The 24,681-nt window shown below is 40.1% G+C and overlaps 1 protein-coding gene and 1 long non-coding RNA gene across 6 annotated transcripts; one reads left to right on the top strand and one right to left on the bottom strand.

The window, feature by feature from the left end:
* Positions 1–1,399: 1,399 nt before the first annotated feature.
* Positions 1,400–20,080, bottom strand: LOC111929494 (sulfotransferase 6B1-like). Of its 5 annotated transcripts, none has more exons than XM_086885234.1 (8): positions 19,067–20,080; positions 17,637–17,684; positions 10,023–10,188; positions 9,035–9,219; positions 7,881–8,007; positions 5,545–5,639; positions 4,352–4,538; positions 1,400–2,191 (listed from the first exon to the last, which is right to left on the bottom strand). In XM_086885234.1, the coding sequence occupies exons 3-8, from the start codon at positions 10,165–10,167 to the stop codon at positions 2,073–2,075; spliced, it is 858 nt and encodes a 285-aa protein (XP_086741360.1). In that variant the 5' UTR covers positions 10,168–10,188; positions 17,637–17,684; positions 19,067–20,080; the 3' UTR covers positions 1,400–2,072. The 5 variants fall into 5 exon arrangements, with proteins under 5 accessions (XP_086741360.1, XP_086741361.1, XP_086741362.1 ...); XM_086885235.1 differs by lacking the exon at positions 19,067–20,080 and adding an exon at positions 18,096–18,140; XM_086885236.1 differs by lacking the exons at positions 17,637–17,684; positions 19,067–20,080 and adding an exon at positions 15,826–16,507.
* On the top strand, positions 16,541–19,832 carry LOC111930060 (uncharacterized). Its single transcript, XR_002865021.2, has 2 exons — positions 16,541–16,960; positions 17,901–19,832. It is a non-coding gene; the product is annotated as an uncharacterized LOC111930060 (long non-coding RNA).
* Positions 20,081–24,681: the final 4,601 nt, after the last annotated feature.

Here is a 24,681-nt window from a genome sequence, read left to right as displayed (position 1 = left end):
GGAAGGAGGGGGCCTGGGCCAGAGCCCAGCAGCTCTTGAGCAGGGGACTCGACTGTGGGGTGTCAGGAGCCCCTTTCCAGAGGGGCTGAGCCCCCTCGGGAAGCCTGCTGAACCCTGTACAGTGGTGCTGCCAGGTTAGGCCAGCCCCTGGCTCAGTGGAAATTCTGCCACTGCTAGGTTTCACCAGAAAACTGCCAAGTAGGGGGAGGGGAAGCTGTCGGCCCACAGCATGCTGCCTCTGAGTGCTAGCACAGCTGCTGAGATGCTCGCCACCCTCCCCTAGCACAGCCACTGAAAAATCTTCCATCACAAACTGCCCCAGCTGCTGCCCCAGCAGAGATCACATGAGCATCCACAATATCTGGGCAAGATTTAACCTTTTCACTACCCAGATGAGACCTGCAGACTTAATTCCCTCTACAGAGAGAGGAAAGTGAAAATGATCAATATGTAAAGAGACAACGTGAAACATCAGGGTCAGTAAAGGAAGGAGTCAGCCTCAGATAGAAGGAGAATGAGCTGTAATAAGCTGAAATATTCTTTTGGGAAGGCCATGGAGAGGGCCAATAATGTTTTGAATGATTCCTTTAATTCATGAAAGAATATTGGGGGGGAATGAGCTATTCAAACTCTGAATCTGAGCAAAGGTATCCATTGATGAAGCTAAGCAGACAGTGGAGTAGCTGTAATCCCATGAGATGCTGGAACAGAGATAGAGAAATGAGAGTTGATGAAGACCCTTTGCCCCAAGGGAGAAAAGGAGAAAACCTCTGTTCCCAGAGATGATCATAGAAACAGATGAAGAGAACCATTGCCTTTGAATAACTCATCCTTAAAATAATACCCCTTGAGTTCATGGCCCATGAACACACCTTAGAGTGATGTGAAAATGGAAGGAAAACATGACAGCAGAGTTTCTTCTGGGAGGCTGCCAGACATGGAAATGAAAAGCCACAGGAAAGTTTTTCTTGTGGAGAACTCTCCATGGAATGACAAGAGAAAACTCCTCTCCCATAGAGACTGATGAAAAGACTATTGTATAATTGGTACTGCTTTAACATCCCAGGTTTTGTCTCTATGGTGTCAGTTGGGAAAGGAAAAGGTAGGGGGGGCAAGGGGAGAAAAGGTTTCTGAAGGTTTTATTCTGGTTTCTTATTCTTGTAGTTCTGTTAATAAACTTTCTTTGTTCCTTTGAAGTTTTGAGCCTGTTTTGCCCTTCTCCTAATCCATATCTCATAGCAAGAAATGAGTAAGTACCCTGGTGACTCTAGGTAGAACTAAAACCACCACACTGTCTCTGCACTGTGGATTGGTTCTGTTGCTCAAGAAGCAGGAAGTAAAATAGTTCTCACCAAAACAAGCATTTTGCACAAAGAAAATCAAATGGAAAATGAACGCATTTACAGTTGCTCATTGTGTGGTGCTGAAATTTATTTGGATTTGTATCAGTTGCATTTAAAACACAAAGACTCTATGGTACCTAATCCAGAAATAAGTTACATCAAAGAACTATATACTGTTGGAAAAAAAAAAAAAGAAAATTAAAAAAAGAAACATTTTTGTAAACAGACTTCAGATCTTCAAATGCAGTTTTCAACTTAATTATCAAAAACAATGTCCAGTAAGATAGGCACTCCCAAATCATGGTGTATCACAGAAGGAGCAAGTCTGGAGTTTTCTTATGATGTGTTTTTAGATTTCTTATATATTCAGTTTCTTGCAAGTTTGTTTTTTGTTTTTCTCTTCATATTATCTGGGGTAAAATTTCTAATTCAGGTTTACTAAGTCTGTTCATATCCCCTTGGAGCAAAGAAAATAAATAAATTATGAAGTAGATTCGGTTGTCAAACAATGGGTCAGGTCACACCTGACTCTGTGAAGCCATGTACACCTTGCCCTCTGAGAACTAAGTTTAGCTCTGGCACTGTGTCAGAACTTTCCTGTTTTCAAAAACCCCATGTTTACAAACCTTCCAGTTGGAAACATAAACTGATGGGAGCACCCATTCAGAATTTCCCACCAATTGGTTGGTGCATGTTTGTTGATAACTAGATATTATTCTTCATGTGGACTCAGAATTCATAGATGAAACTGTCTGCCATCTTGCTGAATTTCATTTTCTCATTAAATATCTCCTGAAACCTAATATTCTGCTTTGGAGTGAAGTAGTTCTTCCAATCACCAACAGCACCTAGGAAAGCAGGAACAGAAAGAACAGTGAAGTGAACAATATGTGGAGCAGAAAATTATTTATAAACCATCCTGATTTTGTTAATGCTGCAGTTGATGCAGATTATTAATATTTTCTTAACCATAGTCACTGTGGTGGGTCAGGATCAGAATTGTTCTAGTGAGACACTGGTGGAAGGTGCTGGATCATCACCATAAAGGCTGATGAACCCTCATCCTCAGAGTTGATTAGTGCCAGCAACACAAGTGGTGGAGGAAGAAAAGCAGCTTTCCAAGGTGGAGTTACAGCTCCCAGTCATCTGGGCAGAGGGACATCTTGCCATGCCTTAGCGTACTGTAGTTGAAAGTCTCTGCCTGGGTTTTCTCACAGTCAATAGAGGAAATGATAGAATCATAGACTGGTTTGGGTTGGAAAGGACCTTAAATATCATCCAGTTCAACCCCCCCCTGCCAGAGCAGGAACACCTTCCACTATCCCAGGTTGCCCAGAGCCCCATCCAACCTGGCTTTGAATGCTGCCAGGGATGGGGCAGCAAAAGCTGCTCTGAACAACCTATGACAGGACCTCAGCACCCTCACGGGAAGCAATTTCTTCCTTATATCCAATCTAAACCCACTTTCTGTCAGTGTGAAGCCATTCCCCCTTGTCCTGTCACCCGAAACAGTTTCTCTACTACATGGTCTTGTAAATAGTCTAAAAAATCATAGATTCATGAAACAGTTTGGGTGGGAAGGGACCTTTACAGGTAATTGTAGTCATCATCTAAACTTATTAAATGAGTGGTAGCCTAAAAGCCACTGGCAAAAGATTGCTAAAAAAGGAGCCCAGAATGGCCTGACAAATTAAAACCCACCTCACCCCTGCTTCTGATCTCTAGGATTTTTTATGGATGAGATGTCCAGCTATGTAAGTGGGCAGTTATATACTTTGAGGTGGCCATGGACACTGGTGATCAGAAAAGTGTTTCAACTGTTACCTAGTTTAAGCAAAAAAGAAATGGTTCTTTAAACCAATACATTTTTATGAGACAATGCTTATAGTCTCCACCCATAAGCATGCTCTAAAGACCCTGCATCCCAAACCTGACTAAAGTAGTCATCCCATTTTCTGACTAAAATAGTATTCAGTCACAAAGGACAGGAAAAGAGAGCCTGAAGCATTAAATATATAAAAATCTTCTGTAAACTGGCTGAAACTAGCTAAACATCTGGGATTTGCATAGGAACTACATAGAAGTGAAAATGTTGGGATTTTTCCAAATTCATTATATCTTTGTCAAAGTTCACTGACTTAGAAAAATACATCTTGTTTATATGTTTCTTTTTTATGGACAGATTGTATGTTGCCATTTGTTTCTGCTGACTTATAAAACCATCATGAATTAATGGAAGGTAGCATTTCTCTGTTTATTAACTGAAACAATTCTTAGTTTTAAACCCTCAATTGTTGTTCAAAAATTAACTGAATCAAAATAATAAAAATCTGTGTAAAAACAGTGGGTTTGATTTACTTGTTATCCAGTAACTTGTAAACCAGTGGACGCTTCTGAAATGCCAGGAGCGAAAAAACAGCTCCTGAGGGTATTTCAAAATCACATCTGAGCTGAGAACTGTAGAAAATTTTTCAAGGTCTGGAAGTTACCTATGATCATTCTTTTGTTGTTGTTGTCGGCATATTCCTTCCTCAAGAATATTTTGGTAAGATAAGGGGTGATAAGAGCAGTCTCATTCAGAAGGAATATGTCTGGCCCTTTCATATTCTATTCAACTAAGTGACCTTGGCAGGTGATACCAGAGAGACATGTTCACGTAAAAACTTAATGTAAAACACTGAAATGGTCAACTTTCAGATAAAAGACAGATACAGAGTAATGGTGGGTGAACCTTTCCTTTTGGCTCAACAGCTCCCACGGAGCAATAGTCAGGCTGTACTTCAGACTCATCTGTGCTTCTCTAGTACAAGTCTGAATTTGCAGCCAGAGAAGTTAGGAAGAAATCTTCAGAAGAAATCTTTCTTCTTAAGAAATCTTAAGAAGGCTTCAGATCAAAGAATCTTGTCATCACTTCCCAGGGCTGGCCGAAAGGCTCCAGGAAAGACCTGCACTCTGGTCTTTGTTTAGATTCCCACTCTTTCTTCTGTATGACGCATAAAGGAATTTACCTTTTCGAAAAATCAGTTTCCTGTTGGATGTCAGAGCACACACGGTGTGGCTGGGATCACTGTTCTCCTTTTCTGTGTCATTCTTCATCTCTGAGAATGAGGACTTCTTGCAGATGTCTTGTATATCATTGTCACTGACGCTTAAACTCAGGAACAAAGTAATTTTCTTTACAACCTTAGGGAGATCCTGAAGTATAAGAAAAATACAGCTTTTATGTTTCTGGGCTGATTATCAGACTTTTAGCTGATTTGAAAATGATCCCTTTTATTACATAATGAGTTTGTCACACATTTATTTGCTTTCAAGCAAAGCTAAATATGTCATTAGATTGTGCAGATGACAGGTACAGTAAACCTGATTCTCCTCATAGCCATACTCACAGAAATTAATAAGTACAGAGTATGTCATATCACACACAGTCACATTGTCAATGTTTTACCTCCCAGTTCAGATAAAATGTTGTCTCTCAGAATTATTTCCCTGGAAATAAAGGAATTCTCAAAGTCTATTCCAAGTAGCTTATTTCATTGGACGTGCTATATTTGAAATCTGACAAGTGACTTGGCATCCCAAATGGTTTGTTTATATTCCTAATAGTTGAATTATTTTTTCCCCAAAAAATGAACAAATCTATTTTCATGGAGACACTAGAAAGTGTTTTCTATTCACCTAAAAATTCCATTCTCTGAAAGCTAAGGTATGTTGATATTTTACTTTTTCCTTTTTAAGACTAGAAAAGTTTTCCCTACCTCTCCAGCCTCTAATTTTCTTTATTATTGGGAACACAAGTCCCAAATGTGGTTAGTTCTGTTGTCTTACATCATGTTTTGAAAATTTCATCTGAAATGTCAGACATAGCAAATTAACGTGTGGCCCTCAATAGATGTCTTTGGTTGGTCTTCACACATGACAAAAAAAAAGAACCTTAAATTCTGCCTGAGCCTGAGGAAAATTGTCTGAGTCCCATTTTGCATCTAAGGAATGTGACTCTCACAAGATTTGATATTTATGTAACTTGTATAGTCAGAATTATTTACTTAATACGAAATTCCATACACATGAAAACTACACCCAAAGGTACATATTCACATTTTCCTTCCTTCTCCCTTTTCATTTTAACTTTCTCTTTGATATTTTAGTGATGCTAATTTACAAGTAATGCCTTCTGCACCAGAACAGAGAGTATATTTACCTTCTTCATGTCTTCATAGAACAAAAAGAAGATGTTTTTTTCATCTTTATGTTCTTCCCAGCTTAGGAAATGATCAAACCAGGATCCACAAACAACTGAAAGGAAAACCCATGTAAAATATATCCAGATAAACATTATTCTGAAATAGCTGTGATGCTACCTCACACATTTAGGGGAATGATCCCTTCATAAAATACATCCCATATTCCTCTAAAACAGAGGCAGCTCTTTGTGTCAAGCGTCACAAATTCACAAAAGTAACTTCTAAAGAGGTTCCATTCTTGCTGGAATTTGTTTTCCTACCAGATACTATTCTGCCATATGATTCTGTTGTGGAAGCAGGCTATTGATCTAAGGAAAGGCCAATAATGAAGTAAAATGTAGCAGCCTAACAAGATCTGAACATTTCACAGATAACTGACTGCATGTCTGTGCTTGCAGAGATATGATCACCTCAGCAGAATATGAACAGTCTGGTAAATGGAGCACACTGTTTTTACCACTCTTTCATCCCAGCAGAAGGGAAGCTGTATAATCTTTAAACACTGAAGAAGAATTACTTAACTCATGCAGATGCCTCATCCAGCCAGTGACACAGATAAAAGGGTTTGTAGCTGACTTGTTTTGTCTGAATGCTCCATTTGGTGAACCATGGGAACACAGCTAAATTTCAGCTTTCTTTTAAAAACCAAAATTCTGACCTCTCCCTTTCAAAGGCAAGATGCATTGCCCTGCAAGATGCCTGCCTCTTGCAGGGCAATGAAAAGAGGCTTGAGCAGAGAAAGCTCAGCCAGCATTCCCCAGAACTATGACTTTGCTTTATAATCACCACCACCAGAAAATTCTAATCTTGTAATGGGCATAATTTTAATCACAAACTGTGAGTTGCAATTAAGTATAAATTATAATTAATAGCTATAAATAAGCTGAATGCTCCAGTCTGTATCCCTCTCCAGCACATGAAGCAGTTTCTAAGTGCAAGGCATGTGTTCTCCACAGTGTGCAATTAAACTGTGCTCTGCTGGCCAGGTACTCTGGGGATGAGGCCAGTGATAGCACAGTTCTGGTGGCTTCAGGAGAGTCTTGGAGACTCCCGAGAATTCATTACAGTTGTCCCCGTGTGTCCTAACCCTTATTTTGAACTGATATTAACTCTGCAAGAGTACTTCAGGATTTGGATCAAGCAGCACAACCTTGAAATGCTCCTACTAGGAGCAAAAATTACCACCTTTCCCTCCACATCATCTCTTACCTAAATTTCTCTTGTAACCAACATAGTTATCTATCTATGCCACACATAAGCACTTGGGAAACAGAAGGTGGCTAGTAAGTTATGGGGAAATAGGAGATAATTTTAAAATTTAATCATTGAATCATAGAATGCTTCAGATTGGATGGGACTTTTAAGATCATTTAGTTCCAACCCCCCTGCTATGGGCAGGGACACCTTCCACCAGAGCAAGTTGCTCAGAGCCCCATCCAGCCTGGCCTTGAATAGAATTCTCTTTTCTTTTTTTCCCTATTGTATGTTCAGAGTTGATTCTAAACAAGCCAAGATCCTGCAAATCACTGAAGCACGGGCCTTAGGGCTGCTCTGGACTGTGGAAGCTTCTGAAAATGCCAGGAGCAAGAAAACAGCTCCTGTGAAAACACTAGATCTGAGAAAGAGCCTGGAGGAGGCAGTAAAAAAATTGACTCTTGGAGCTCTGATGTGAGCCTGTGATGACTGCAGCGGCACTTTTCTTTCAGAGTTTTCAAGGTGATCAATCATTATTGCTGTTATCATCACTATGGTGACATATGTCCTCAAAGGAGTAATAAAACACTAAACATGGGAGTGGACAACGTGAACAAGGTCCTGTTGCCAGCTGCCATCCCACCACTTCAAAAACATCTCCCTCTTGTCCTTGGTCTTTGGACCCCATTTCTGAGAAAACACATCAGAGAGAGTGTGTGCAAAAGGGCTTAAGAAAGCTGTCTCCCAGCCTGGAGAAGACACCAGACCTGCAGTCACAGCTGTCCCTGCAACCTGGTCACAGTCCCCTCATGTGCTCTGTCAGCAGCCACAGCCCAGCTTTCCCAGAGCAGCAAAGAGCAGTAAAAACCTGCAAAGAGCTGTGCTGGATAGATGCAGCTCTTTCTCAGAATGACTCCTTGCAGGGCTGAAGAGAGCATCCTATTATTTGCTGTTGTTTAGCTTGGCATTAAGATGTATGTCCACCAACCCCATATGAATAAGGAGTTCAATAAGGAGTTTTCACACCATCCAAATTTCTTAAGTCTTTCTGTGCATAATAAACTGACATGAGCTACAAAGAGAAAACATTTACCCTTACCATTGCCTTTTAAGAACAGGTCAAAGAAAGCAGTCCAGGTGTCTACAGTAGGAAGGTTTGGGTTATCTCTGTAGTAATGAAACATGGAAACTGCAGTGTCTTTTGGATTTCTGCTAATGTAGATCATCTATAAGTGAAGAAAATGTAGTTACTAACAATAATATCCTCCCTTTATTTTAGAGGAGCTCTGTGTGTAAATAGAGCATTGTCATAGGCAGTTTTCAGTGCCAAAACCCCTTTAGGATTCCTCCTTCAGTGACTATGCCATTAAATTAGAAATCTCTTCTTAGTAAGGAGTCCATGGTGATTAGTAAACAATTCCATGTGGACAGAGATGGGTAATGTTTATGTTTTATGAAAGAGCCTGTGTTAACTTTAACTTTGAGTCAGTACATTATCTCATATCTTTCACATCTGAAAGCTAATTAACATTCAAAGGGTAGCTGCAAAATGTAAATTTTGGCCTTTCATTCAAAACAGCTGTGTTCCAAAAGTCTGGATCTGAGTGATCCTGAAATTTTTGACTTTGAATATAAAATCTGAGACCCAGAGTTTATTTTTTTAAAGATCTTCCACATTAGCATGGGAGGAACTGGTTTAGCAGGTGTCCCTGCCCATGGCATGGGGGTTGAAACAAGATTGTCTTTAAAGTTTCCTCCAATCCAGGTAATTCTGTGATTCTGTGAACTCAAAACTGTGCTCTGAATCTGACTCCCACATTTCATTTCTCCTCTGTTTGCCCAATACCTTTATGGTCTCTTCAGAAAGCTCCAGCAGGAGGGTCAGAGTACCTTTAATCCCAGAGCAGCCTGTGAGTATCCAGGATTTTCTAAGACAGTAGGAAATGGGGTCATGAGTATACCCCCATTACTAATGAGAGATTTCTGATTGAAAGATGTTGATGTCCTATTTTGTGTAGTGCCTGGTGTAGAAGTCACCCCATGGGACCAGTGGGGCAGGAGCATAACCTAATCCCTAGTCCAAGTCTCTATTCATGTGCCTTCCACTGCTGGTCAGCTGTGTCTTCAAAATTCACAGCAAAACACTTCTAACAACTGCAAATTGTTCAAAAATTACTAAGGATCAGCAGGACAAAACAGATTCCTAGCAGACTTTCTACATATTTTACTGCTTTGATATCATTTTAGCCTTACCTTGCATTTTTTATTCTTAAAATTTGGAGGCAACATGTTGTAGTCTAAATGTGTTGGGATGATTCTCTTTGATGAGAGTTTATTCAGCTCCTCCAGTCGGGAAATGTCTCCAAATTCAATGGGAGATGTTATTGTGACTTGAGTATTGTAAAGCTTTGTTATAACTCCTGCAAGCCAGTGAGTGCCTAAGGAAGAGTAATTTTAAGAAAACAGAACAACAACAACAATGAAAAAGGATGAATATTTATTACTGTGAAACATGCATTTTTCATACAGAAACACCTTGCTAATAATAAACAAGTTATATTTCTAATCCTCCAGATTCAAGAAACTTTACATGACTACATAATCCCATTGACTCCAAATATATAAACACTGAAAAAAAATTAGAGCTATATCTGAATTACAATGTAACTCAGAGAGAAGTGTTAATATTGGTACCAAACCCATCCCATTAGACAAACTGCTATCAGCTGAGAGGTATCTATATTGCTTTTATAATTTATTTTAGAATAACCTGTTTGTTTGGGTTTTTTTTCCTTACAATAATTTGAGTCTGTTTTATTTCTGAAAGTACTGATTGAGCTCCCCCTAGGTGTATGCTCCTCTGTGCAAGAGAGGGGATAAGAAATTAATAAATCTACAGTCAAGAGTCACACAAATAACTTCATACAGTTCTTGACTTGCTCATAATTGAATGTAGAAAGTCCTCAAGAAAATCTTTCAAGTACAGATTTTACTTACAGGTTAGGAATATATACTTGCTTTACAACATGAGAACACCTGAGATTGTTTTCAATTACAGAACCAAAATGTAGGGAAATTACCCATGTTTCTTGTAATATGAATTTTTACTGACAGAATAATATATTCACATACTTAAACATCCTCTACTGTTTCTTTCACACAGACATTTCCCAAGTAGTTTAAGCAGGGAACATGAAACACAAAATTAAGAGTTCTTGCAACATTGAAAACTAGAACTTACCAGATTTGGGATAGGAAACCAAAAGGACATCATCTTCTCTAGCATCAAAAGTATCCAAGGATTTTAAAAGTTCTGGAGAAGACCTGGTGGTAAAGGGAATCCCCTTAAATGTGTGCAGGAGCTCTGGCTCGCCGGAGTTGGACATGGTTGCTTAAGTCTTGGGTTCCTGCAAATCAGATAACAGGGATAGGAGAAAGATTTAAAAGTCACTTCTTAGTCAGGTGGTTCAAAGTGACAAATTGAGACTGAGCAGCACAAACCTCATGCTTATATACTTTGCCACAATGCCCTATAAGATACTGATTTTTTTTTTTTCAGGCAGTTGATAAAGGCAACTGAAATATTAAAGCTAACTTAATAAATAACCAAAATGCTGCGTCATGAAAAATCCATCCCATTTGTAATTTATTGGCTCTCCAGATAAAGATATGAGGTAATGGTCAAAATGTAATTGTGAAAAATAACGAGAATGAACATTACATGATGGCTTAAAATATGCTTAATGTGATTATTCTTTAAGTTATATTTTGTTGGAAACTATTCTTATCTTCCAAGGAAAAAAGCTGCATCTTAAAATAATTTTGATTATTAGAAAAACAATGTCTTATTTTATGTGAATGAAATTTTGTTTTGTTTTATTTTATCAACTATACAACAGCTTGAAACTGCAAAAGTACAAATTGATTCAAAGTGCTTGGAACCAGTGTCTTGAAGATTTTCTGATTTCAGCCTGAGGAATCTTAAAAACAGAGATATTTAGAGGCACAATCATTTCTTAAGATGTTATATGTCTCCATAAGAAGAGTATAAGCAACAAAAGTCCCCAAATGAAAACAGATATTTAAATAGATGTATTATATAGATATTTAACATTGCTTTTAATCCCGTGTGCTTCGTGACTAAAAGTGGTTGAAGATTTTTAAATATTTCCATAAAATATGCAGATTTATCAATACAAAAGTCACTTTCTGGAAAGACGCAGCTCTCCATTAATTATTTGTTTTCAAATGTTTTTGTTTTAATTTGAATCTGTGGAAATTATCATTAATATTTTTCAAACAGAAAGCTTCACTTTTGTTTAATGTGACCTTAAGCAATGTGAATGTATCACGGTAAAATAAATAGCTCAGTTACGAACGAAAACATTTTAGAATGTTTAGAATTTTCAATTTTCCTTTCAATGGCCTCAAATTAATCTACTCTTTTCTTAAATTCTTTTCTTCAAAAATCCAGTGGCTTCATTATTCCTATTGAAAGACTCCTTAAACATATTCAGCCAAGGCCCTTCAATATCTTCAACTCAAAAAACTCCTTGGAAATCTTGGTTTAAAATGAAGCAATGCTTTGGGAATTTTCCAGCTTTACTAACGTTCTTTTTTATCATAAATAACAACTTGGGTTTGGTCAGAGGAGCTGATTCTCAGATGTACTGCCACAAGCCCCAGTGAGAAGTTAATAAATAGACATATTGTTCTGATAAACACCTGAGCAGCCAAGATTGCTCACAATGAGTATGGACACTTACCAGATTCTCTGCTTGCTTATTTCTAATCCAATCTCCAGAAAAACCAGCAATGTAAAATTGATTCCCACCCCCATTTCCTTTCTCAGCCTGAAAGAGAAGTGACCTTCTCACCTGTAAAGTTGTCCTTAAAGAGTTATCACTTGCAAAACATTGCTTTTGCCATCAGTAAACTCTGATTTCCACCCATGCAGAGCCAGGAGGGGTTGAAAATCATGGAAAATATGCTCTGGAAAGATGTTCCCTATTGTTAAGAATGAGAGGTGATAGGGATTCTTTCCAGGGAGTCAGTGGGGGTACAAGAAACACTTGGATATTGGCGCTCAGATAGGAATTAGGGAATCTCTCAGAGGAGCTCAACATTTTCCTCCTGGCCCCAGGCTGAACACCTAAGCCACTGCTTCATACCTTAAGGTGTGAATACTCAAAAATCTATCTCTGTCAGCAGATTTCACTTTGGTTACTTCAGGTATACAAACTATGTCCAAAGACATAAAATATCCAGTTCCTGTGTTATTCTGAATGTGCATTTTAATCTGTATACAGAGATTTCCGAGGCTGATTTTGTGAGTCATCATTCTGGTTATAGGCATGTAGCACAAGCCAGTAAAACTTTACTGCCTTGACCTGGCAGAAGTGATCTCATTGTAAAAATGTTTTGCATATTTACCATGCTTATTCTCTTTCATTTCCTCCTGCATTCCTGCTACATTTTGAATCAGTGCATTTTCCTCATCTAACAACTTGGACCTGAATTAATCATTCACAACAGAAATTGCTAAGGTGTAAAACAGAAGCAATACAGTAGCCAGAAAAATTCCAGTTCTTTTAGCTCATTTCAGTTGCTTTTTGTAGCATCTTATATTTTATATGTGTAATGGCAGTCCAGGGGAAATGAAACTGAATTTTGTCCCCAAATGCTACTTGTAGTTGGAAAATAAGGCTTATCCCTGCAAGGGAGCAGTATCCTGAAATTCAACAACTTAAGGAACAAGAGAATATTCAGCATCTTCCAGGAAAAAGCTATTATTAAAACCATGCCAACTACATTGCCATAAAATATATTGTTATAACTGCATTGTACAAAGAGAGCACAAGTTTAAAGAAGACAGTGCCGAACTTTCCATCTAAGTTTGATTTTCCTCTTTATCAATGTATATCTCTGTGTGTGTGTACGTAAACATGTATATATAGACACACCAGGACTGCAGTACCTACTGCCTGTTCTCTGTACCAGACTCTGAGGAGCTTTTCCCAGTGCCAAGTTCCCCTTGTCCTGGTCTCTGCTATCCATACTAATGGACTGCACACATTACCAACAGGTTTCACAGGTGTGTCTTGCTGGGGAGCAGTGCCAAACTTAGATTTTGGGGATTCTTCATTATTTGAGCCAAACGTAGCTGGGCAGCTGGACCCTGCTTCAGTCCAGCTCCTCCTGTCTCTATATCTGGCTTACCTTCTACCATCTATAACCTTGTCTGATAAGAAATTTATTTTTTAATGACTTTAAAATTTTGTCTGTTCTGTTCCTGCCTCTGCCCTGCAAGCTCCAATTCAGACTCACCATTCTCTTCTTTGCTTGATAAATGGCAGTACCATGTACATCTTCAGCTGAAGATTTCTCAGCTGAGGCCACTCTGTTCCCCTCCAAATCCCTCTCAGGCAGCACATGCTGAAAACACATTGTGATATTGTGGAAATATGCAGGCAAAGCCACGTTTTGTTTGCACAGGTAAAAATTTGGGTGCATATCCACAGAGTTCTGAGTAGTTTTAGCTAGCACTCTCAAGCATCAGGCTTCTCCTTTTTTTGAAATATCCTAAAGCTGTGAAATATTTCAGTGTTGTGGTAATGAATGGAGTGGTAAAACTGACGTGGCCAAGATCTGAAATGCCTCCAGTTCATCATTGTTCCAGGTCTGATGAACCCATACGTCCCTAAATGACAAAGCATCTAACTTCACCTGATGCACCTGGGAGTAGAATTTCCCTTGAAATGTTTCAGTGAAATCCCTATTTATTTTAATGTTACAAATGAAGTGTCTTGTCTAAGTTTATGGCCAATGGCTATTTAATAGAAACCGCCTGCAAAATGTTGGATGCAGCACGAGTGCTTGGACCATTTGGGTCCAGTGTCATTCATCCAGTGTCTGGATGCTGAGAATTTAGGAACCTCACCCTGGGTTTCTGTGTAGCTCTAAAGAAACTCAGTGGCAGGATGGGTGTAGGGCTGCCCACAACACATCAAGACTCTGCCTTAGTGAGCAGGTCCTAGCTATCAGGGAGTGTGAGTTAGCCACAGCTACTTTACTGAAAGGGGCTGTACTGGATCCGTGTACACTTCCAACAGAAGTTCTCTTCCTGGTAGGGCTTCCCTGCAGCATCTGAGTGCTCTCAGTCCCTCCATCCCTCTTAACATAAGTCATCGCCTGTGGATGTTTCATGCTACATCTACAACTGAAACAGCTAATCAGAGCTAATCACAACAGCGCCACTGCAGCCAGCAGAGCCCTGCCCTGGCAGATGATGGCAGGCCAGTGCCACCACTCAGGTCACTGCTATCTCTCCAGGTCCTGCCCTGCAGCTGCACATGACGACACCTCTGGGGCGTGAACACACACAGAATGAGGACATGAATGGGAGGCAGCGGGACAAGTGGTCAGAAAGGAAAATCGAAGGATTAAAACCTTCATTGGTCTAAAAATCTGATACTGTGTGCATGCAGGTGGGCTCAGCCAGGTAAGCCCTCTCTCTCATCTGTCAGGGCAGGGTTGCCTAGAGGCATTCCTGGGAATCCAGAGAGAGAGGACAGGCCATGTAGGCCTGATTTATTTTCTGCTAATCTTTATTGGCTTATTGGCCCAGGAATTAATTACAAAAACTAATGAGTCACTCTGCTATTACTGGTGCACAAGCACTTCAAGTGGCACTAGGACCTTCATTGGTGGCTGGAAATTATTTCAACTTGTTTTGATTTGTCAGTGTAACTGGACAGAAATATTTTGAAGCACATGTGCAATATTAAGCTAAAATATCCTATGGGGAACCAGAAAAAGTCCAGAAAGAAAAGCATTTTGATGGATTTTTCAGAGATCTACAACATGTGGAGCATCACTAAACAGAGAAAAGTCTGATGGCAAATGCTATCCTGTTGGTCCACACACTGCCTTTAAATTCGGCATCCCCTGGACACAACTACATCTTAAGGTTATCCCTGATTTCAAAGTTGTTTAAGGTGTCTCAATCTGAAGTTATTAGATATGAGCTGTAAATTGCTACAGGAAAATCAGGAGATGATAGAGAGGAGCTGGGAAGCACCAGGAAGAAAGCTGACTCCTTCCCAGCTAGCTCCAATACAGCTCAATCTTGTCCAAAGCATTCACTCCTGGACAGACAAATTAATTCCAAAGTCCAAAGGGAAGTTACTTGGTTGGTACTTGTAACAGCATTCTGTGATTTGTGATGGGAACAGCAAGCAAAACTCAGGCCAGATCCAGACTGGCTAAGTGAAGCACAAGTTTCCTGTCAGTTCTCTGCCTTTGTGTCATCCAGTGGCTGGGTAATATCCTGCAAAGTTTTTGTTTCTTCTCTCTTGTTAGGAACTTTAATACATTTGTTAATACTTTAATATGTTTTTAAAATACATTCTTGTGTTACATGAACTCTTCAGGCATAGATGCCTTAAACAAGAAAGAGAATTCTTAGTGCATACTTGTCCTCTCTGACAGAGTTGGGATGTAGCTCAGAACAAAACAAGAATAAATCAGGATTCTCTGCCACACAATATTTTAGACAGAGTGAAAAAAAACCCCTGTTTTTTGTGACTCTTAAGGAAGCTTTCAAAACAGATGTTGTACAGCTGTCCAGCCCTTTTCCTGGGATGGAACACAGCTCATAACTCCTCCCATCTTTGGAGACAGCATTTTGCTTTAGACTAAAAGGTACAAAATAGCTCCATAGCCACTGTAGTCAAACCACAAGTCTACAATTACCTTGTAATTTCATCCAGTTGCGCCCAATCAAGTATCAACAGCCTGTTGCACACAGCTGTATTTTCCATCTAGTTATGCTTGAAGTCTTCATTCCAAAGGACAGAGAAGTCACTCCGGCCATTCCTTACCTGATAGCTAATTATTGCCAGTTATACTCTATGTCTCACTGCTGATTTAGAAAAGCAACTTTTTCCAAATGGGAACAGCCATGCGTCAACCTACCCTGTTTTTTCTACGCCCTTATCGGAGGTGCTGAAATATAAATGACTAAAAACCATCATTCATCTTACCTGAATTTTCCATGCACACTATCATCCTAAGAGAAGGTATTAGAACATAGAAAGATTTACAACATACAGTGCAGAAGACTCAATGGGTCCCAGTCTCTTTGGAATTTATTTCCACCATAACTCTTGCAACAAGCAGGGACAAAGGGGGAGGATGACTGCAGGTTTGGGCAGCAGAATGCCATGAGGAATGGGCTACTGGTTGTCCAGCTCCAGGGGCTAAAATACCCTCTGCTCTCAGAGACCCGAGGTGTGATCAGGATCTTGCTGGGCTAACACAGCACACAAACCAGGACTGGCACAGTCTGCATGTGCATTGTCTGTGACAGAATTACCCTGGGAATTGCTGCCTGGAGCATGTCCAAAGAGGCTGGACTGCATCCAAAGATGTGGAGTCCCAAAAGCCTATGACTAAAATCCCCATACCCCAATCCTGGAAAGGAGGCAACAAATAACACCTCCTGAGGTTGAGGTGAGGGAAGGCCTCTCTCCCACAGGTCTTCACAATTATATGTTAATGTATTGCTAAATTAATTCCCCCATGGGTTTATCAAGTTGATGTAATTCCTGTTCAGCCCCTGTTTACCCTATATGGATCTTCCCTAGAATGTTCTCCCTTCTCTCAATCCCCATTGGCCCCAGTTTGGTGCTATCCTCTGCCCCTGATTTCCTATTCGTTGTTCCTGTCCCTATCCCCGCCCCTGCACCACTTTTGCCTGTTCCCATTAGACCCTGCCCCTTTGATGCACCCCATTTTACCTTTATATAACCTAGGCTCTCCACTCAGTTTTGTCTTTTGTCCTGGGACCCCTTTGATGTGTGGATTGATAAACCCTGTTGGAACTCCATACAAAAGATCCTTCCTGACTCTTCACTGAAAGCTGTGCTTGGTGTGTGTGTGGACTGTGTAACTGCTTGTGTGCCTGCCTGAACACCTTCACCAGGAGATGCTTTTGGGAAGGTGGCAGCATTCACCATCTACCCACACTGCTACACAAAGAAGGACAATGAAGCTGGTGAAGAGTATGGGTCTCCCATGAGAAGGCCGGAGAAGCCTTTTCTATATTAGTCTGGAGAAAATGAAACTCAGGATGGTCTTGGTGCTCTCTAAACACCCATAAAAGGAGGTTGTAGCCAGGTGGGGGCCGTCTCTTTTCCCAGGGAAGAAATGGCAGGACAAGAGGAAGTGGCTTGAAATTACAGCAGGGTGATTCAGATGAGATAATACAAGCTCTTTTTTCATTGAACAGCTTCTCAAGTACTAGAACAGGAATGGGCTGCCCAAGGAAGTGGAATCAGCATCCTTGGAATGGTCCAAAAACATGTGGATGTGGCACATGAGGACATGGTTTACTGACAAACGTGGTGGTGCTAGGTTGATGGTTGGACTTGATGATGCTAGAAGTCTTTCCATGAGTCTAGAAACTAGCTTGATTTTTAGGCCAGCTCAGCTCCTCTCGGAGTTGACATATTCATGGTTGTAATCTGCAGGTTTAAGAGCCCTTTTTCTCTAACAGGTGTCTGAAATTGGGAAGGAACATTAGGTTGAATCAAACCAATTAACCCCTTCTGACTGGTTATTAGATACTGCTTCCATTTATTAATCTATATTTATAGAATATAAAAATCCATTTAAACGCCAAGTCCAGGAGCTATTTTGTGCATTCAAGTTTTTTCCTCAAAAGAAACACCCCAACAACCCCACCCTGTGTATCATCTGGAGCTCTGTCAGCCTTGGGGCTGTGACCATTCCCTGGGGAGCCTGTTCAGTGCTCCAGCACCCTCTGGGGGAAGAACCTTTCCCTGATACTCACCCTAACCTTCCCCTGATGCAGCTCCAGCCGTTCCTTTGGGTCCTGTCCCTGGTCACACAGAGAAGAAATAAGTGTCAACTTCAATAAAATAAATGGAGTTAAAAGATCGGTGGGGTAACTGCCACTGCAAGATCTTTGAGTGGGTGTTAAGTGCAAAATTTCCACCTAAATAAGCAGTAAGATAACAGTCATTCCAAATCCAACCATTGCTCTACCTAGGTCAGTTTTTGTTTTCATTAACAAGTGCTTTTTTTTTTCCTGCAGACTATACTGCCGCGGCGACGGAGGGGCCAGAGGGCCGCGACTTCTCTAGCGAGGCAGCCCTGAACAGGTCTGGGCCGAAGCGTGTGTGAGCGGCTTCGGGCAGGCGAGTGATTCCAGCTCGGCTCAGCGGCAGCGGGCAGGCGACACGGGAAGCAGGGACGAGAAACCTGGTCCAGCATTCCGCTAAGCACAAACCTTTATTCAGGCAGAGCTTTGGCGAAGGGAGCTAATCTCCCGAACAGGAGAAAACCCGGGATATTTATAGGGGAGGAGAGGGGCGGGGGGAGCCTGAGTTACATGTATCGGGTTGGGACAGCAGGGGGGAACACCAATAGGGCACAGCAGTTTAACATATCTAACTCAAAGATCCCTGGGAGTGATACATTGTCTCTCTCTGAGTGAAAGGTGTCTTGCCTCCAGGGGAGACCCCGGAACCAGGAGCCAGCGGGTTCCCCGGCCCCCACAGTATACAAGAAAATGCCAAAAGTTCACTGATGCAGAGTGGAGTGTTTTCCCTGTCACCACTAATGAATGATCATTTTCAGCCCTAAAAGTCTTGGGTAAGGCTTTCAACACCTTTCTAACTTTTAGAATTAATTAAGGAGTAATGTCTTATATGCAATCACATCACAAAAACTATGATGTAATTTAGCTGAAATAATGATCCTTGTTTTACGTTATTGAGAAATCAGGATCCAATCCAGATTAACAAGGCTAAAAACCTTTAAAGACTGCTGGGCCAACATCCATATCAATCTTGAAATTCATGGATCTACATTAGGACTTTCTAGATGTTATCCAGCTCCCCAGGATTAATATTTCACATTGTCTGTCTGTCTTTTTCCAGAGTTATCTTGCCATAATAAATTGTGTGATTAAGGTGTAATATGGGGGCTTCTGTGATTTATTTTTGTTATTATTCAATTTGTTGACTCACTGGCTTCCACGCAGCCAGCTCTAGAAACTTCCATTCACAGCAGAGACACGTCATTTACCTACCTGAATGCATAATTTCTTCAACCAGCAAACTTCTTCAAAATTCTCTCCTGCTGTCAGCTCAGTAACAACTTCATGAGTTTGTATTTTTTTTCTGAATAAATGAAAATGCTTCTGAAGACCAACAAGTTAAATGCAAAATTGAGCTAATTAGTGCCAGCATTACAAACCTGGAATTCCGGCTGCTATTCAAAAATTGCCCTCAGTTTTCTGCATGTTCAGAACCTTATTTCTTACACTTGTACCACTCTGTTATCATTATTATACAAAGAGAAAGAAAATGGAGCTGGCTGAGGGATAAAAAAAAAAAGTTAATGGAAGAGAAAGGACATGCATTTCATTTCTGCATATTGGATTACAGTCAAATTCCTAAAATTCTCCTTACAAGAAAATAAAATACAGACAGCAAGTATAAATATCAAAATACAGCCTCATATTTCTTTATGGTTTCAAGTGTATTCAGAATTTTCCCTCAAATCCTTACACTAATTTAAAAATATTCCTTTTTTTCTTGCATGAATGTAACTCTAGGCTCAGTCCTGTGTTTTGTACTTAGAAAATTGGAAATAATACTAAATTTATTTGGAGCAGTGTGTTTATGTGTGGATGACAGGATCTGGATTTTTCATTACTATGACTGATGGAAAAATAGGTGGGTTTTAGGATAGAAATAAAAATATTAAATGTTACCAGCTGCAATAATGTAACTTTGCAACAATTGTTAATGGCTAAAGAGAAATGAAATAATTATGTGCAAGACTTCTTTAAATGCATATGCAGAAGCCACACACATCTATGAAAGACATTGCTTTAGAATGGGGAAACGAATATATGAATATATGAAATTAATATATGTAAAAGTAATCTAGATTTTCTTTTATTCCTAAAGTCAGAGAGATGGTCAAATAAATATTTATTATTTGTGCAAACATCTTACAGAGTTAGTACATCTATTTCTTTTATTTAAGCTTGTAAAGTGATTTATCCCGACAACAGGGAAAATTCAGCAGCACAGGTCTACCCTCATTATCTGGCAGCAGAACAAGCAGTGGCTACATAACTCTCATCTGATGAAGGTGGATTCAAATCTCCAAGCTATTTTTCAGTTTCTTTGGTTGCTTTCTTGATGGAATGTGAAAGAGAAGTACAGCAGAAAAATGGTGGAGCCAGCCGGTATCATGCACCTTAATGCAAAATTAATGCGTATTAATTTTTGAGACATAAATCTAGAGGTGTACCTTTTGTACTGGGCATTTTGCCACCATTTGGTTTTAAGTGAGTAGATAACACTTTGTTTTGAATTAATTTCTAAATGCCCCCTAAGTTATATTTATGGTATTTATTTGCTTAGTGAACGGAGGCCAGTTCTAGCATAAAGGTGAATTTCTGCTGACCAGCAACAAATAGTATAACAGACACTCCTTCTTTAGTAAATGTATAAAATGACATGTGGTAAATATTAGGGTTGTATGCAGTTCCTAATCTCTCCATTTCAAGCTCTGGAATGTGATGATCCTGGTTTTAGATAGCAATAGAAATACCAAGTAATATGAATAAGGAAGTCAATTTAAAATTCCTAAACATGTGTTTGTCTTCTGAAGCTGAGGAAGTGAAGTTCTCCCACTGACTGACACTTCTTACTGATGTTGAGGCAGATCAGAGCCAGAGAGTTGTTAGAGGATGTAAAATCAGGCACTTTATAGCTGCTACATCTCTCCTCCTTTACTCAACACCTCTGAAAGTCCTTGTGCTCTTTTTCAAGTGAGGGAGAGAACGAGAGGTGCAAGCCCTAGAGATGTACAAAACAATTATACCTTATCTGTAGGTCTTGGAGAGGTGTCCAAGACCCTAAGGCTAAGTACCTTTGTCTATTTATAAATGAGCAGGTCCAGAGTCAGTGAGATATCTGTGGACATCCACAGCACAAGCAGGCTGTGAGTTTCTCCAGAGAGCAGCTCGTGTGCTGTGGGCAGTGAAAGTGGATCAGCCCATCCTTTTGTTAACCAGGAGACCTCCAGATTTCTGATCAGCAGAGAGAGGGAGAAAGATGATTAAGCCATATCCCTAATTGGGAGAGATGCTTCCATTCCCTTTTGTACACATCCCCACCAACACATGCAGGATCCGCCTTTCAGATCTATCAGTAGCTTTCCCCTGTCACTCCTGTCCACACCAACCTCAGCCACACCTCTCCTCCCCTCTCTTTGTGGTTAGCTGCAGTCCTCATAGTCCCCAGGTCTTCTTTTTTCTTGAACCCTATGCCAATAAAAGTACACCAGTACCAATTTTATTATTTAAAACCTACTTCAAGTTTTGCATAATTGAAGGTGTCTGGACCTGACAGCATTTACAACCCTTTCAGACAATTCTGACAAAGGCAGCCTGTAGCTTCCTTTATCTGGTTTCCACCTATCACTTCAGTTTATCCAAGTGCAATTTAGACTTGATAACACAATGTAGCCCTTTGGACTATTCAAATCATATGAAAAACAGCCCTACTGAAAACACCTTAAAATGTCTTAAAATTTCTTCCTGCACATAGTCAGTGTGGGCATTTTGCACAGAATGTGTCCAGACAGCTTCAGTCTTTTTTGGTGTCACTCTGTTGGTACCCTGTTGGTGCCCTGAATGTGTAGGGTTAACTTATGCAACAAATCAGAAAATTGTGAATGTCTTAGATCTGGGCATCATTGTTAAAACTCTAGAGAATGAGAAACATTGACAAATGCTTTGTTTCATTTTTTCAACCCAGAAAAACTCTAATTTAAGTGACACTATTTTATAGCTTTACTCTATAAGCCATTATTATCCTAGCAAACTTCAAGAGAATGAAAGATTAAAACACTTAGAATCTATATCTAAATTGTAATTTTGTCATACGCTGATAGTGTAAATTATGGTGCCCTGTAGTACAGGATCATAGGCAGGATGATTTTGTGCTTGAAAAGAACAAGAAGCTTCTAGGACCTGTGTCTCATACAGAATCTAAGTCCTGTATTATCTTCTGGAGGCTTCTGCAGCTGCTAGCTAGAAGATCAATCACTTTATCTGTATTAGATTTGACAGCTATGAATGCTTTTAGAAGAAGGGTCTGATGGGCTTAGATTGATATCCTTGAAACATCACACATCAGTGTAAGCTTAGGATAATTGCATGAGTCAGAATTTACAGGCAACTAAGAGAACAATGTTTCATATTGGGTAAGTGGGTTTATTTGTAAAAGAAGAAAAAAAACCAAAGTTAAATATTGAAGAGTAGAAATACCAATATCTGGGTTACTAGTTCTTACATATTACAGCAAAACCAATCACAATGTGATCACACACAGCAATCCAGATTCCTTGCTCTGGAGGGATGTTTTGCTATTAATTTTTGTTTGTTTGTTTGTCTGTTTCTGGGGTCTACATTTGTTTTCTTGCTTCTCTGAAATGCAATAAAAGCTTTTTGAAAAGCTGACTGGTGAACTGCACTAGGCAGATTTCCAAAGCAGAGGCATCTTCCAAAGACTATTGAAATGAAAAAAAAAGAAGCTCCTCATGTTCATTTGATCCAATGGAAATACAGATCTGTTCTTCCTCAATTTGGAGACTATCCCCTAAAATTCACTGACTCAGGCTGACCAGTCCTTTAAGTGCTCAGTCCAAATAATCTTAATTCTCTTCCCACATAATCTGAATAGTGGTCTCCATCCATCCAGGGCTGGCCTACCTCTGTGTCCAGAAAGAGGATAAATCTCCTTTTCACTGACATCAGTTCAGGCACCAAGAGATGTCCAGCCAGCCACTAGGGTAACTGTGACAGCTGTCTGACAAATAAATGACATAACATCTATTTTAGTCATCAATTATCTTTAATTATTTCTACCCGAATGTCTAATTTCAGCCCTGACTTGTGCAAAGGTTCCGTCTGAATGAACATGTATTGGGTTGATGGCATTGACTCATGATGCCATTAACAAATGAGCCAAATGAGTGCCAGGCCAATTGAATTATTCACCCTGGAATCTGAAGGCATAAACATGGATAAAACAGGCTGCTGATTGCCCAGCACTCTGCATGGCACCATTGTTTCCCAAGCTACCTGTCCCTGAGAAGTGCTTCTCAGAAAGCAGGAGCTCAGCTGAGGGGATGAGGTGTGAATGACAATCAGTTTTGTCCCACTTGAGCCCATTGGGAGAAATCATGGAGGCTGGGCCTTGGCAAACACTTTGTTTGCCATGGTTACTCCCTACACTAAAACTTAGATATTTTCTGAGATACCTGCTTTACCCCTTCAAAATATTCTCTGGCTGCTGACACAGCAGATTGTGTTTTGAGGCATCCAGTGAGTGTCAGAGAAGCTGAGGAAATTTCTGTTTCACATCTATCCACCTCCTGCAGATACAAAGCTTTTAGCAGGAAAACCACTCAGCATTTGTCACACTGTATTAGGAACAGCGGAAGCACGACACAGACTCTCTTAGCTTGGTTGCACAAGAGAGCAAGTTTTATTTTTCCAGATCTTCTTTTATAGACAGTTCCGAGAGGTTCAAAAAGTAAAACTCTCATTGGTCATTAAACCAGCACATCAGCATCATGGGACAATTAAGAACACCACCCCTTGACTGTTTCTTGCAGGTAAACAACAATGATCCAAAAAACATCTGCAGAGGTTGTTTTTCTTCTCTAAGGACTGTTTGGATTCCTCCTTAGGATTTCTCAGACCAGAGTGAGAACCTTGTGTGACTTAGTTTCACACAGGCTCAAGCTAATGTCTGAAACCTAAAAATCTCTTATTTGACCATTGTCAGTTCCCACAAGCATTTAAAATATTCCCATTCTCTCCTGTGTGAACCTGTAGCATTTTTCAGGCTGTGAATTTTATACTAGACTCATGTTCAGGGCTCTCAGGTTCAGTGCTTGATTCAGCAGAAGCTGGATGCCTGTGACCTTTTACCTGTTTGCACAGCAGAGGTGACACAGAGATATCGGCAGAATTTCTTTGTCAAAAGATCTCAAGTCAGAAGGATCAGGTGCTACTCACTTCAGAGCAGTGGTTCACGGCACCTTGTTATGGCTTTTCACGGACAAAGTTGAATTTGGGGAGTTAATCTGGGAGGTGGATGTTTATTTCCATAACACCAGTCAGAGAGCTTTGGAGTCCTAGCACTCTTCCCCTTTCCCTACTCCTACTTTTAGAAGGCTGTGTGTATTTTAACTAGATGTAGTATTGATCTGGTAAGACACAGAATAAAACCCTAACAAAACAATCAAGTGAAGAGAAGAAAAAGGAAAAAAAAAGTGGCCTGAAATGGCTTATAAGTGCTTGTCATATTTCTAATGCTTTACAGAGATCAGCCTAGAGTAACCCAAAGGACAATTTTTCCTTTGTTGTCTTGTAATTTTTTTCAATGTGCAGTCAAAGGATGCATGTATTTGGTATAAATCTGTTACCTAAATATAATTTTTAGCTAAAGCCAGGCCAAGGTGAGAAGAAACCAAAGCTTTCTGAAAAGCAAACAAGGCAGTTTGCAAACACTTCTTAAAACACAAAAACAAACAACCAGACACACTTTGCCCAACTTTAGTGTCTGTCAAGGGGACACTAAAGCTCCCTCTGTGATAACTGGGAACCGCCTGCAAGGTGTGTACAGAGGAGATCCAGCATGGTCACTCTCAGCTGACTTTGCCCAGGAATGACAAAGGTTTTAAGGATACAGCTCACTTAATTTAGAACTCGACAACAGACTGAGATATATTGTGCCCTAGAAATGCTGATTTCTCTTTGCTGACCAGAACAGAAACTT

Source organism: Cyanistes caeruleus, chromosome 4, assembly GCF_971803275.1.
Source record: "Cyanistes caeruleus chromosome 4, bCyaCae1.hap1.1, whole genome shotgun sequence".
Lineage (NCBI taxonomy): Eukaryota > Metazoa > Chordata > Aves > Passeriformes > Paridae > Cyanistes > Cyanistes caeruleus.
This window is presented reverse-complemented; position numbering and strand designations above follow the sequence as displayed.

Coding starts and splice junctions, on each gene's coding strand:
- LOC111929494 (XM_086885234.1), bottom strand. CDS start 10,167: ATGTCCAACTCCGGCGAGCCAGAGCTCCTGCACACATTTAAGGGGATT. Junction 4,539..5,544: donor TCTATGAAGACATGAAGAAG/GTAAATATACTC, acceptor CTTATACTTCAG/GATCTCCCTAAGGTTGTAAA. Junction 2,192..4,351: donor GAAACTGATTTTTCGAAAAG/GTAAATTCCTTT, acceptor CTGCTTTCCTAG/GTGCTGTTGGTGATTGGAAG.